This window comes from Lagenorhynchus albirostris, chromosome 7 (genome assembly GCF_949774975.1).
Source record: "Lagenorhynchus albirostris chromosome 7, mLagAlb1.1, whole genome shotgun sequence".
Classification (NCBI taxonomy): Eukaryota; Metazoa; Chordata; class Mammalia; order Artiodactyla; family Delphinidae; genus Lagenorhynchus; species Lagenorhynchus albirostris.
Window position 1 is genome coordinate 1043285 of NC_083101.1, and position 12337 is coordinate 1055621.

Genomic DNA, 12337 nt, shown 5'->3' on the forward strand with positions numbered 1-12337 from the left:
TTCTGAAGCAGCAGGTAACACATGTGCAGTGTTCAGTGGCAAGGCACCAGCTGCATGTGGAAAACTGTCAGGGGAGGGGAGGGAGCAGGGCAGGGTCTGAGGACAGGCTGTGGTGAAGGCAGGGGTCCCAGGGGGTACGTCCCTGGTTTGGGGGAGGGGTTCCACCGGTTGGTCCTGAGATGGCCTCCCAGAGCTGGACTGCAGGCTAAGCCCTGTCCCCTCCCAGACTGCCCAGATGGAGTGACCACATCCTGGCTAGAAATGAAGCCAGAGGCCGCGGTGGCGGCGGTACACACGGCTGCCTAGCTGGCCTGAGGAGGCCATGAGAGCCCTAGGAGCAGCTGGAGGAAGTGACCAGCCAGAGTAAGGGGCCGGAGCAGAGGACCTTGCGAGCAGACGGGAATCTGGGGACACGGGAAACGTGGCTTTGTCCTGCAGCCGACAGGAAAGGCCAGGCTATCCCCAGGGGCCAGAGGAAAAGCTAGCAGCCGTGGGGACAGAGAGGCCTCTGTGAGGGGAAGCGCCCAGCTGGCTGGAGCCCACAATCCTCTTGGGGCCCGCCTGGCGCAAGAGAAAGGAGCCCCAGGGTTGCGCCGGGGGACCCTCAGCGAAGAGCGCCCAGGGGAGCTAGAGGGGGAAGGTGGGTGTCAGGAGGGCTGTGCTCCCCATCCATATCCCAGGAGGCCACCTGGGGACAGGTTTTCTGCAGGGCGCCTGGCCCCGCCCTTGGGAGGTGGGTTGGGCGGCCAAACCCCGCAAGGGCGGAACCGCGGCGGGAGGGCTGGTGTGGTGGGGGTTGGGAAGTATAAGGGGGCCGCTCAGGGGTCCCTCCCCCACCCGCGAGGTCGGGAGGGAGGCAGAGTTGGGGGACCCAGCCCTCTACTGGCCGGGGGCCTCCGCGCGAGGCTCCGACCCCTCCGCTCGAAAATCAAACCGGGCTGCCGGCCTCTCAGCCAATCGGAGAGGAGATGGGTCAGCCTCGGCCAATGGCCGCCGCGAATGCTAATGAGCGCTGACAACGCGAGGAAGCCCATTCAAAAAGTCGCAGCTATTGTCGCGACGGGTTGCGTGCCGCCGGGCCCGCCGTCGGGGCGCGCGGGGACGGACTCTGGGCCACGCGGGGACCAGCCCGGGGCAGGCCGAGGACCGAGGCGTGCCGGCGGGCGCCCATGGCCGGAGCCGCAATGGCCGAGCCCGGCCGCGGGCCGCCTTCCGCGCCCGCGCCCGGCACGGAGGGTCTGCCGCGCGCCTTCTTGCAGAGCCTGCGCACCCTCTTCGACATCCTGGACGACCGGCGGCGCGGCATCGTGCACCTGCGCGAGATCGAGTCCCGCTGGCAGGGCGCCGACGCTCGCGAGCTGCCCCGCGGCGTGCTCGAGGGCCTGCGCCAGGTGGCCCCGGCCAGCGGCTACCTGACCTTCGAGCGCTTCGTGGCCGGCCTGCGCACCTCACTGCTGAGCGCCGACGGCGGCACGCGGGCCCCGGCGCGCGCCCCGGCCCGAGGAGGCTGCCCGGCGCGGCCCGGGGGGCAGCCGCCGCCGCCGCAGCGCCTGGTGTTCGCGCCGGCCGACGAGCCGCGGACGGTCCTGGAGAGGAAGCCCCTGCCCCTGGGCGCGCGCCCCCCGCCGGCCGGCCCGGGTGGCGCGGCCCGGAGCCTAGAGAAGCTGTGCAGCCCGGCGGAGGCGGCGCCCGGCCCGGAAGAGCCCGAACGGCCCCAGGGCGCGGCGCTGGAGCGGAGCCCGAACACGGACGCTGGTGAGTGCGGGGCGGACCCCGGCCCCGCCTCGTAGCTCCCCTCGCCGGCGCACCGAAGAGGTGCTGCCCGAGCATCTCCCAGCGGGGGGACAAGAGCGGACAGCTCTTCATCGGCTTCTGAGCCTGGTACACACCTGGCGGCCCGGAGGGGAAGAAACCTCGTCCCCATGCCGGTGTGCTCAGGGACCCGGGCCAAGGGGCTGGTGGGTGACTCAGCAAACCCCACCAGGAACCCACTCTGTACCAAATCCTAGCGGGGCACCGGGGAACCTGTCCAGTATGAGGGGGCTCTCCACCTCCAGTAACTGCCCACACCTGGGGACACCTGGGCCCTTGGGCTCACCTGGTGACTTAGGCAGAGGCAGTTCTCACTGGTGTAGAGCGAGGACCCCCAGACCGTGAAGGGCCCTTGCTGCCTTCTTGAGTCCCTCTCAGTCTGACGGCTCCGCCAAGGGGCCTGGGCCCGCGGCCCCGCTCTGAGGCCGGGGCAGGCAGGAGCTGCCAGAGGTGGTGCAGGAGGACCTGGCGTAGCTGCCGGGAAAAGTCAGAGGGGTGGGTGGTCTCCAGCCCAGTTTTCCAGGCCTGGAGCCGTGGCACCTCTGACACCTGGGAGGGACCGACCACAGCCCCTGGGGATGGCCTGGCGTCCGGTCCACTTGGCAGGGACAGGAGATGGCTGAATGGTCCCCTGTTTGTCCCCCAGAGTCTGCCCTGGGAACAAGACCTGCTTTATGGCTGTGGGCGGGGGCTGGGCCCCTCGGCCCATTCAGCCTGTGCAGGTGCAGGCCTTCCACCCGGGCAGCTGCCAGCCCTTTCTGTGCTGCCCACCGCTCTGCCAGCTTCGCTGGACCCCCCCGCCCAGGCTTGGACATATTCCCCAGCCCAAGACTGCCAGTTGGAGCTGCGGCGACCCCCTAGCCTCCCTGGTGAGCTAATCCAGCAGCCCACCCGAGGCTGAGGGCTCCCGCACGCAGGCGCCTCGCTGCCCAGCCTCCCTGTCCCCGAGGTGTGTGTAGGGGGAGTGGGCTTCTGCGTGTGCCTGGCCTGAGTCCAGGGCTGGCGCAATCCACGCGGCTGCACAGCTGGAAATCAGCCGTGGGTTTGGGGTTTGGAGGCCTCAGTCCTGTCGTCCCCCCCGGCTTTGCCCTGGTGCCCTGTGTGACGTGGGGTCCCTCACTGCAGCCCTCTGAGGTCCAGGTCCGGGGTCGGGCAGCTGGCCGCTGCCCACCACGGGGCAGGGTTCACATCCGTCCCTCTCTCGGCTTCAGGCCAGGGCTCTCGCTGTCACCTTTTGCAGGCAGAGGCCCAGCCAGGGCGTGTGGCACACTCTTTGGGCGCCAAGCCTTGAGCTCCAAGAGCCCCCAGCACCCCGGGAGGAGAAAGGCCTCCATGCGCACAGCTTCCCAAGCCCTCTCAGAGGCCCAGGTCCCGCTTCCTGTTCCCTCTCGGAGCTCAGAGTGCACAGCAGGCCGGCCTGGGCTCCATAAGTACCCGCTGCTCTATCAGGCCCAGACACAGGTGCTGATGCCTCTGCCTGCTGCTCAGCCGCTGGGCGTCCAGCGTGCCGTCCTCTGGGGGTCCCGGGGCTGCCCTGCAGACCTGACAGTGCAGACGAGCCCAGGTGTTCCGGCGTGTCCTGTCCCCCTTCCCCCGCGGTGCCTTCTCTGCTTGCCGGGCAGCCCGGCAGGTTGGAACGTGAACTCGGCCTGCCTGGAGCCTGTCTGCCAGGGCTGGCTGGTGGCCTGCGTGGCCACCTGGTGCCAGTCCTCTGGGCGTGCCCCTAGCAGGCATACCTGTGCCCCCTTCTTGCACCACCCGCCCACCACTGTGCGGGGCGGGGCACAGGGCTAGGGAGCCAGTGGAGGGTGCCCTCCTCACCTGCACCCCACTCCTGCCCTCCTGGGCAGCCCTGCACATACGCCCCCATCCCCCAGGGAAGCCTGCTGGCCCTCCAGGAGGCTCTCCAGGGAAGTACCTGGCTTTCCAGCCCCCAGCCGACTGCAGCTGGCCACATTTGCTGTAGGAGTTGCCTGCTGAGGGCACGGCTGGTGCACACACGCAGGGAACTAACTTTATGCTGCAGTCACCTTCCCGGGAGAAGTCAGGTCTCTGCCACCCATGCCCCACGTTTCTCCTCCGTGAACTCCAGTCACCCTTAAAGGGCCTGGGTGGGCAAGGAGACAGGAGTGGACTCCAGAGGCCGCCTCGCTGTCTCCTACAGCCTTTGAGCCCCTGAGGTGCGGGCCCTGGGTGTGCACAGATGAGCCAGAGGAAACCCCTGCCCTCAGGGAGCTCACACCTGAGGCGTGTGTGTGGGGTGTGTGCAAACATGCAGCCTCAGCGGCCACATGGCTGTCCCCAAGGCAGGTGTGAGGGGAGCTTGTGGAGGTCGAGTGGGGCCCAAACCCCAGCCTGGCACCGGCAGGGTGCGGAGGTTCTGAATTGCTGAGGAATCCCGAGGCATGCAGGCCGGCACACCTGGCTCTGCATGGCTGGGTTTTGTTGGCAGGGGGTCTGGGATGGGCCTTTGCGGGGCTGGGGGAGTCAAGCTTGACTTGGCAGGCCTGGAAGTGAGCCAGGCCCTCGCCTCTGCTGCAGATGCAGTGGCCTGCAGGGCCCGGGAGCTGGGCGTGGGGGACGCCCGGTGGGGCCCCCGTGCCCGAGGGGAACGTCGGAGACACACCATCACCAACGGTGTGGACTGCGACCTGGTGAGTAAGGGCCCAGGGGGCTCTGGGGGGCTCTCCATCTTGCCTGGCTTTGGCCTTGGCCCCCAGACGTGGCCTGCTGGACCACCCCTCTGCCCGGGAGGGGACAGCTGGTTTCGGGTTCTGGGGGATTCTGTGGCAGGAACGTCGGCAGTTCTAAACCTCTCTCCCCATCCTGCTTTGAATCCCCTTGCGGGCCGGCCCGCGGCCAGGTCAGGAAGTCCTTTAGGGGGAACGTTTGGCCCCCTCCTCAGCACTGCGCTGGCCCCTGCCTGCTTCCCTGCTATGGTAGGCCGGCCCAGCAGCCGGGGGCTACCACTCACCGTAAAGAGAGGGGAAGGTTCCCCTGGGGAGGGCTGCGTGGAGGGCCTGAGGAAGGCCAGGGCCCCCCGGAGGAGGAGGCGGGCTGTGCTTCCCAGCGCAGGAGGGCTCACGCGAGTACGGGTGTGCGCACACGGGCCGGTGGGCCCGTTCCTGTGCGGGCTGGGTGAGTTGCGGACATAGACAGGTGCAGGCGGCACCCGCTATTACGCCCGTTGGCATGGCGCGTGCCCGTGTGTCGCAGCTGAAGCAGATGAAGGAGCTGGAACAGGAGCAGGAGGTGCTACTGCAGGGCCTGGAGATGATGGCACGGGGCCGGGAGTGGTACCAGCAGCAGCTGCAGCGCGTGCAGGAGCGCCAGCGCCGCCTGGGCCAAAGCAGGGCCAGTGCCGTGAGTGATGCTGTCCAGGGCTAGGCTGCCCCCCAGCCCCAGGCAGAGTGGCCCTCGCCCAACACACACAGTGATCACCCACCCAAACCCGGGCACCCCCAGCTGGGCACAGTGGCTGTCCCTCCACCTAGAATGCTGGGCCACGCCCCCCCTCGTGATATTCCCCACCTGCTGCGACACCCCTGGGCTCCCTCAGCTCAGAGCAGTGACTTCCCCCCACCCGTGGGGACCCCCCTCGAGGCATTGGGGCTGACCCTGGCCGGCCTGCGCTCTGACCACCCCTCCCCCACTCTCCTCCCAGGGCTTCGGGGCTGAGGGGAGCCCCCGCCTGCTGGGGCAGCTGCTACCCAAGGTGCAGGAGGTGGCCCGATGCCTGGGGGAGCTGCTGGCCGCGGCCTGTGCCGGAAGGGTGAGTGCTCGCCAGACCAGCTCGGTGCCGCCCTCACCCTTGTCCTAGGGGCTGTGCCAGGGCTGCCAGGCCTGCCTGACCGTGCCCTCCTGTAGGCTCTGCCCTCGTCCTCCTCAGGGCCCCTGGGCCCCGCCCTGGCGCCCGCCTCGCCCGCGGTCCCCAGCTGGCAGCAGCAGACCGTCCTCATGCTGAAGGAGCAGAACCGGCTCCTCACCCAGGTGAGCTGCGGGCGGGGTGCGTGGCCCGGGGCCGGAGGCTGGGCAGGCCCTGACTGCCCTCCTGCCTGCCCAGGAGGTGACCGACAAGAGCGAGCGTATCACACAGCTGGAGCAGGAGAAGTCCGCCCTCATCAAGCAGCTGTTTGAGGCCCGTGCCCTCAGCCAGCAGGACGCTGGGCCCCTGGACTCCACCTTCATCTAGCCGGCCCCAGGCACGGACGAGGGGCCTCGCGGCCTGGCACTCAGCCCTGAGGCTGAAGGCGCCCTGGCCAGCCCGAGCACCGCCCTCCTTCCTCCCTTCCAGTCCGGGCTCCCCTAACCCCAGGATGTTCTGAGACCCCAGACATTGACTCCATCTTGGTCTTGGGGGCCTGACCTGGGGTGGGACTCCATCATGCCAACACACAGCCCGAAGCTGCTCCTGCCACTGTCAGTGGACAGTGGGGGACACCCCCTCGTGTTCACCAGATCTGGGCAGCCCTGGCAGCTGGTGTGTCTCCCCTCCCACCTGGGGTCTCCAGTGGACGGCACTGATCACACTAGGCTGCGTTCCCAAGAGTGGCCAGCAGAGGGCGCCACATGCACTGGTGACTGCGGCCTTGGAGGCCCTGCTGTAGTGTCTCAGATGGGGCCCGGAGTAGGGGAACCTGGGGCGGGCTGGGACACCTGCAGGTCCAGTGGGTGATTGGCCCCGGGGGTCCAAGGGCGTCTTGCCCCGCTCAAGACTAGGCGGCTGTCCCTCAGTCAGGAGCAGATGGAGGGTGTCCTCTAAGGAGGGGGTTCTGCTTGTGTCCAGTTCCAGGGGAGCCCCGAGGGCATGGTGTTGGGGATTCACTGGATTCGTGCCTGGGCCAAAGCTGGCCTGCTTGGTCCTCCCCATGGACCTTAGATGCTAAACAAACGGGCAGACCCAGGCCCCAAGCAGGGTTCAGCCTCCACATCCCCGGCCCCCAGCCCTGCCGGCCCCGGGCTCTCCCGTTTCTGGGCTTTGCAAATGCTCTTCCGTCCCTGGGAACACCCACTTCCTGCTTCACCTGACTGGCTCCTGCCCAGCCCTGCACCTTGGATATAGAGGGAACGAACCGAACCGGCAGAGGCTGAAACGGCAAAGGGGGTAGCCTTTGCCCTGAGGGTATCTGCTTTCCCCCTGAGGTCTTCACGGAACTTGGAAGGCAGGACCAGAAGCCAGTGTCTGCCCCAGGGGTACTGCCCACAGAAGGCGGACCCTTCAGCTGCAGGGTGAGTGTGGAAGAAACCCGCGACTCAGGGAGAGGCCTTGTGGCGCTGGCTTTCCACGCAGGGTGGAAAATGCATCCTATTCCTTTGCAGTCTGAAATCAGGCTGCCTGTGCGGCCCTAGAGACCCCAAGGGGAGAATTGTAAGTGGCCCCAGGTTGGCGGGGCCCAGGCGGCTGGTGGAAGCCAAACGTCCTCGCTAGAGCAGCGAGTGTTTCTTAGCCGTGCACGGGGGATGTCTGGGGCCGCGTTAAGTCTTGGGGGAGCTGTCTGTGCCCCGTAGGATGTTTAGCACCATCCCTGGCCTCTATCCACTAGATGCCAGCAACACACACACACACTCAGTTGTGATGACCAAAATGTCTGGACATTGCCAGTGCCCAGGGGGCAAAGTTGCCCTTAGCTGAGCATCTCTGCTCTAGAGCAATGCAACTCCACCAGGCCTCAAGGATTTCCTACAGACCAAGTTCCAAGGAAAATGAGCATCTCCAGCTTAAAAAAATTTTCACAAACACCACAAGGAAAGAATCTACCATGAGAGCCAGCAGAAACAGCAGATTCAGATATTCAATAATCAGAGAACATAAAATGGCTGTGTTTTGTACGCCTGAAGAAATAAAAGAGATCCCAGAGAATACGGACAAGGAATAGTCTTTATTCTGTTAAAAAAAAGTGTAATCTTTTCTTCTATAAAGGTGACCGATAACATGAAAAAGAGTCTAATAGAACCAGGAATTTAAAATATATATAAAGATTTAAAACTCAAATGGACCTCAGATGGAAAATTTCAGCATAGCTGAAGGGAGACTTAGTGAATTGAAAGACAGAGCTTAGGAAATGGTCCAGAACACGGCCCAGGGAGACAGAGTTGAGAAATATGGACGAGAGGAGGATCTTGAAAGATAAGGGGGAGAGGGCTGCTTGTCTGATTGGATTTCCTGAGAGAGAGGCTAGGGAAGGAGGGACAATATATGAAGTTAAACTGGCTTAAATTTTTCCAGAATTGGCTAAAAATATCAATTCTCAGATCCAGGAATCCCAGTGGATCCCAGCCAGGATGAATAAAAAGAAATGACATTTTCTCTTAAAAGATTGCTAAAGACGTTGAGGGAGACATCTCTAACCTTTACTGTGGGGTTGGGGGCAGGTGTGGTTATTGGGGGAGGGGTGAAGAGACAGTTCAGGGAAAACCTCTCCTGGACAAGTTGAAAAGTGAATGGATACCTGAACCAAGCCTCAGATGATGAGTAAGATAGAGGCAAGGGAGCACATGGGTCATTCCAGGAATGGAGAGGTTTAGAAGAGGAAGAGTTCAGGAGGCGTAGAGCCAGGGCACGATGGGCTATGGATGGACTTTGTACTTTTTCCTGAGCTCTGTTAGAGAGCTATGGAAGGATTTTAGTTGGGGGTTGCCTATGTGTGTTTTATGTAGCTTATAGATGTTTGTTATAGAAAAAAACAGAAAATAAAAATAAACAGAAAAAAAATTGTTAAAGAATCCAGAAACAGAAAAACAATTTGCTACAAAAGAGCTGCCACAGTGACATCAGAGGCCAGAGAGAGTGAAACGCCTTCAGTGGCTGAGATTCTATACGTAATTATTAACCTAGAGGCCCACGTCCCGAGAAACTGTCTTTTGAGGGTGAGGGCAAAATAAAAACATGTTCGTACAAAGTAGAGAGTTTACCACCAACAGCACTTGACTAAAGGAAATTCCAGAGAAGGATTTCAGAGAGAAGGTACAATTCAAGAAGGAATCGTAGCCCGGGGTGAGTCAGTTATCTGTGGCGGCAGAACGAGGCAACTTAAAACCTAGTGGCTTAAGGCAACATATTTTCTTGCCGTTTCTGTGGGTTAGGAGCTGGGTGGCTCCGGCCGGGAATCGTGTGAGGCTGCGGTGAAGATGATCTGCCGGGGCTGCAGTCTCCCCTGATGCCGACTGACAGGCAGGACCCACTTCCAAGACAGCACATCCACACGGCTGTCGGCAAAACATCGCCGTTTCTTGTCTCCGTTGTAACAATAATTATAATGATGATGATGATTTGTGGGAGAGCAGGACAGGACCCAAATAATGTCAATAATGCCATAAAAATGGGGAGGAGTGATTGGAGATAAACAATTCTAAAGTATAATTGTTCAGGGACTTGCCTGGTGGTCTAGTGGCTAAGACTCTGCGCTCCCAATGCAGGGCGCCCAGGTTTGATTCCTGATCAGGGAGCTAGATCCCACATGCATGCCGCAACTAAAGAGCCCAGCTGCCGCAACTAAGACCCAGCGCAACCTAATTAATTAATAGTAAATTTTAAAAATTCATCAAGTGTTAAAATAATAAAGTATAATTGATCATAAGGAGGGAAAAGATATTAACTTTATATTTTATTTTATTAAATATGTATGTTACAATAACTGGGAGAACCAGATAAAATAACTGCTATTCGGTGTATACCTTCCAAAGAAGGGAGGGACAGCGAAATGGGGGAGAAAAGGGAAAAGAAGTTCAACTCTACAAGAAAAAATTAAAACATCAGAAAACACATAATAAGGGACTTCCCTGGTGGCGCAGTGGTTAAGAATCCACCTGCCAATGCAGGGGACACAGGTTTGAGCCCTGGTCCGGGAAGATCCCACATGCCGCGGAACAACTAAGCCTGTGCGCCACAACTGCTGAGCCTGAGCTCTAGAGCCCACGAGCCACAACTACTGAGCCTGCGTGCTGCAACTACTGAAGCCCGCCCGCCTAGAGCCTGTGCTCTGCAACAAGAGAAGCCACCGCAATGAGAAGCCCGCGCACTGCAAGGAAGAGTAGCCCCCGCTGGCCGCAACTAGAGAAAGCCCGTGCGCAGCAATGAGGAACCAACGCAGCCAAAAATAAATAAATATAAATAAATTTTTTAAAAAAGAGAACACATAATAAGATTGGATATGTTAGTAATCACAATATATGTGAATGGATTAAACTCTCTAGTGAAAGAGTCATCAGATTGGATTTTTGGAAATTCAGATATAAGCTGTTTTAAGAGACACGCCTGAAGTATGACACCAAAAAACAAAAGCTCAGGTAGTTGCATTAATATAAAACAAAATAGATTTTAAGGCAAGAAACAGTAGTAGTGTTGAAGAGAGTAACTATCCCATAATAAAATGTTTAATTTACCAGGAAGGTATAGCAACCCTAAAGTTGTAATCACCCAATACCAAAATATAAATCACAAAGATATGCAGACATTTCACCAAGGGGGACATACAGATGGCGTATAAGCATGTGAAAAAATGTTCAATGTCATTAGCCATTAGAAAAATGTAAATTAAAACTACAGTGAGGGCTTCCCTGGTGGCGCAGTGGTTGAGAGTCCGCCTGCCGATGCAGGGGACGCGGGTCCGTGCCCCGGTCCGGGAAGATCCCACATGCCGAGGAGCGGCTGGGCCCGTGAGCCATGGCCGCTGAGCCTGTGCGTCCCGAGCCTGTGCTCCGCAACGGGAGAGGCCACAGCTGTGAGAGGCCCGCGTACCGCAAAAAAAAAAAAAAACAAACAAACAAAAAAAAAACAACTACAGTGAGAATGGCTACGCCCCAATCAGAGTGGCTAACGTGAAACACTGGTAACATTGTGCGAGTATGGGGAGACGACACTGGCTCACCCACACATTATTGATGGGAATGTCGAATGATGCAACCACTCTGGAAAATAATTTGGCAATTCCTTTTAAAACTAAAATTGAGGGGCTTCCCTGGTGGCGCAGTGGTTAAGAATCCGCCTGCTAATGCAGGGGACATGGGTTTGAGCCCTGGTCCGGGAAGATCCCACATGCCGCGAAGCAACTAAGCCCGCGTGCCACAACTACTGAGCCCGAGTGTCACAACTACTGAGGCCTGCGCGCCTAGAGCCCGTGCTCCACAATAAGAGAAGCCACCCAATGAGAAGCCCGTGCACCGCAAGGAAGAGTAACCCCCGCGCGCCGCAACTAGAGAAAGCCCGCACGCAGTAATGAAGACCCAACGCAGCCAAAAATAAATAAATCTATTTTAAAAAACCAATAAAATAAAATAAAATTGACTCATCACGTATGACGGTTAACTTCATGTGTCAGCTTCGCTAGGATAGGGTGCCCATCCTGTGGTCAAACACAGAATTTGCCGTGAAGGTATGTTTCAGATACGACTGACGCTTACTCCAGTGGGCTTTGAGTAAAGCAGATTGTTCCCCATAGTGTGGGTAGGCCTCATCCACTCAGTTGAAGGCCTTAAGAGAAAAGACTAAGAAACCCCAAAAGGAAGGAAGTCGGCTTGCAGACTGCTTTTGCGCTCAAGACTGCTGCATCCAGTCTTCCCTGGGTTCCAACCTGCTGACCTGCTTTGCAGACTTCAGACTTGCCAGCTCCTACAACCGCATGAGCCAATTCCTCAAAATAAATCTGTTTCTCTCCCTCTCTCCTCCCTGCCACCCCCATATATATATTCCTGTCGGTTCTCTTTCCTTTCTCTGGAGCACCCTAACACATCATACACACAGCGATTGCATTCTTGGGCATTTATCCCAGAGAAACGAAGACTTATTTTCACGCAGGAACATGTACATGATTGTTCATAGCAACTTCACTGGTAGTAGCTCCCAACCAGACACTGCTCAAATGTCCTTCCTTCTGTGGGTGACTGTTTGAAGAAACTATGGTCCATCCACACCACGGGATACAAATCAGCAATGAAAAGGAAGGAACTATTGATAACACAGCAACATGAATGCACCTCAGGGAAATTATGCTGGGTGGTGAAAGCCAATTTCAAAAGGATACATTGTGTGTGACCCATGCATGTACCAACCGGGAGATAACATGATTATGGAGATGGAGGGTGTGGGTTGGCTGAAGGGCGGTGTGAGGGGTCTCGTGGGGATGGGTCAATTGAATTTCTTGGTTGCCGTGGTGGTCCCATAAGGCTACACGTGTGGTAAAATTGCAGAGAGCTACACACACAAATGAGTGCAAGTAAAACCAGTGAGAGAGAAGTACGCTCCTTAGGTTGTACCAATGTCAATTTCTTGGTTTTGCTATTGTACGATATGTTAAAAAAATCTATCTATCTATCTATCTATCTATACGGCAAGACTTATCAGAACTATAAAGAAAAATTGACAGACTCACCATCACAGTGAGAAATTTTAACATATATCTCTTGATAATTGATAGGATATAGTAGATTTGAACATTATTGGTAATGTTGATCTAATGGACAAATCCAGACCGAGACACTCACTAATTGGAGAATTCTTCTCAAGCACACGGAGAGCATCTATAACTAT

At 58.4% G+C, this 12337-nt stretch overlaps 1 protein-coding gene across 2 annotated transcripts; it reads left to right on the forward strand.

The window, feature by feature from the left end:
- Positions 1-987: 987 nt before the first annotated feature.
- SAPCD2 (suppressor APC domain containing 2) lies at positions 988-7669 on the forward strand. 2 transcript variants are annotated; one of them, XM_060153881.1, is made up of 6 exons: positions 988-1755; positions 4354-4466; positions 5029-5175; positions 5477-5584; positions 5680-5802; positions 5876-7669. In XM_060153881.1, exons 1-6 carry the CDS (start codon positions 1170-1172, stop codon positions 6002-6004), a joined length of 1206 nt encoding a protein of 401 aa, XP_060009864.1. In that variant the 5' UTR covers positions 988-1169; the 3' UTR covers positions 6005-7669. The 2 variants fall into 2 exon arrangements, with proteins under 2 accessions (XP_060009864.1, XP_060009862.1); XM_060153879.1 differs by having other exon boundaries at positions 5680-7669.
- The last annotated feature ends 4668 nt before the right edge of the window (positions 7670-12337 follow it).

Excerpts from the sequence above, each read along its gene's own strand:
- SAPCD2 (XM_060153879.1), top strand. The coding sequence starts at position 1,170 with ATGGCCGGAGCCGCAATGGCCGAGCCCGGCCGCGGGCCGCCTTCCGCG. Across the intron at positions 1,756-4,353 it reads GAGCCCGAACACGGACGCTG|ATGCAGTGGCCTGCAGGGCC; the intron begins GTGAGTGCGGGG and ends CCTCTGCTGCAG. Across the intron at positions 5,176-5,476 it reads GCCAAAGCAGGGCCAGTGCC|GGCTTCGGGGCTGAGGGGAG; the intron begins GTGAGTGATGCT and ends CTCTCCTCCCAG.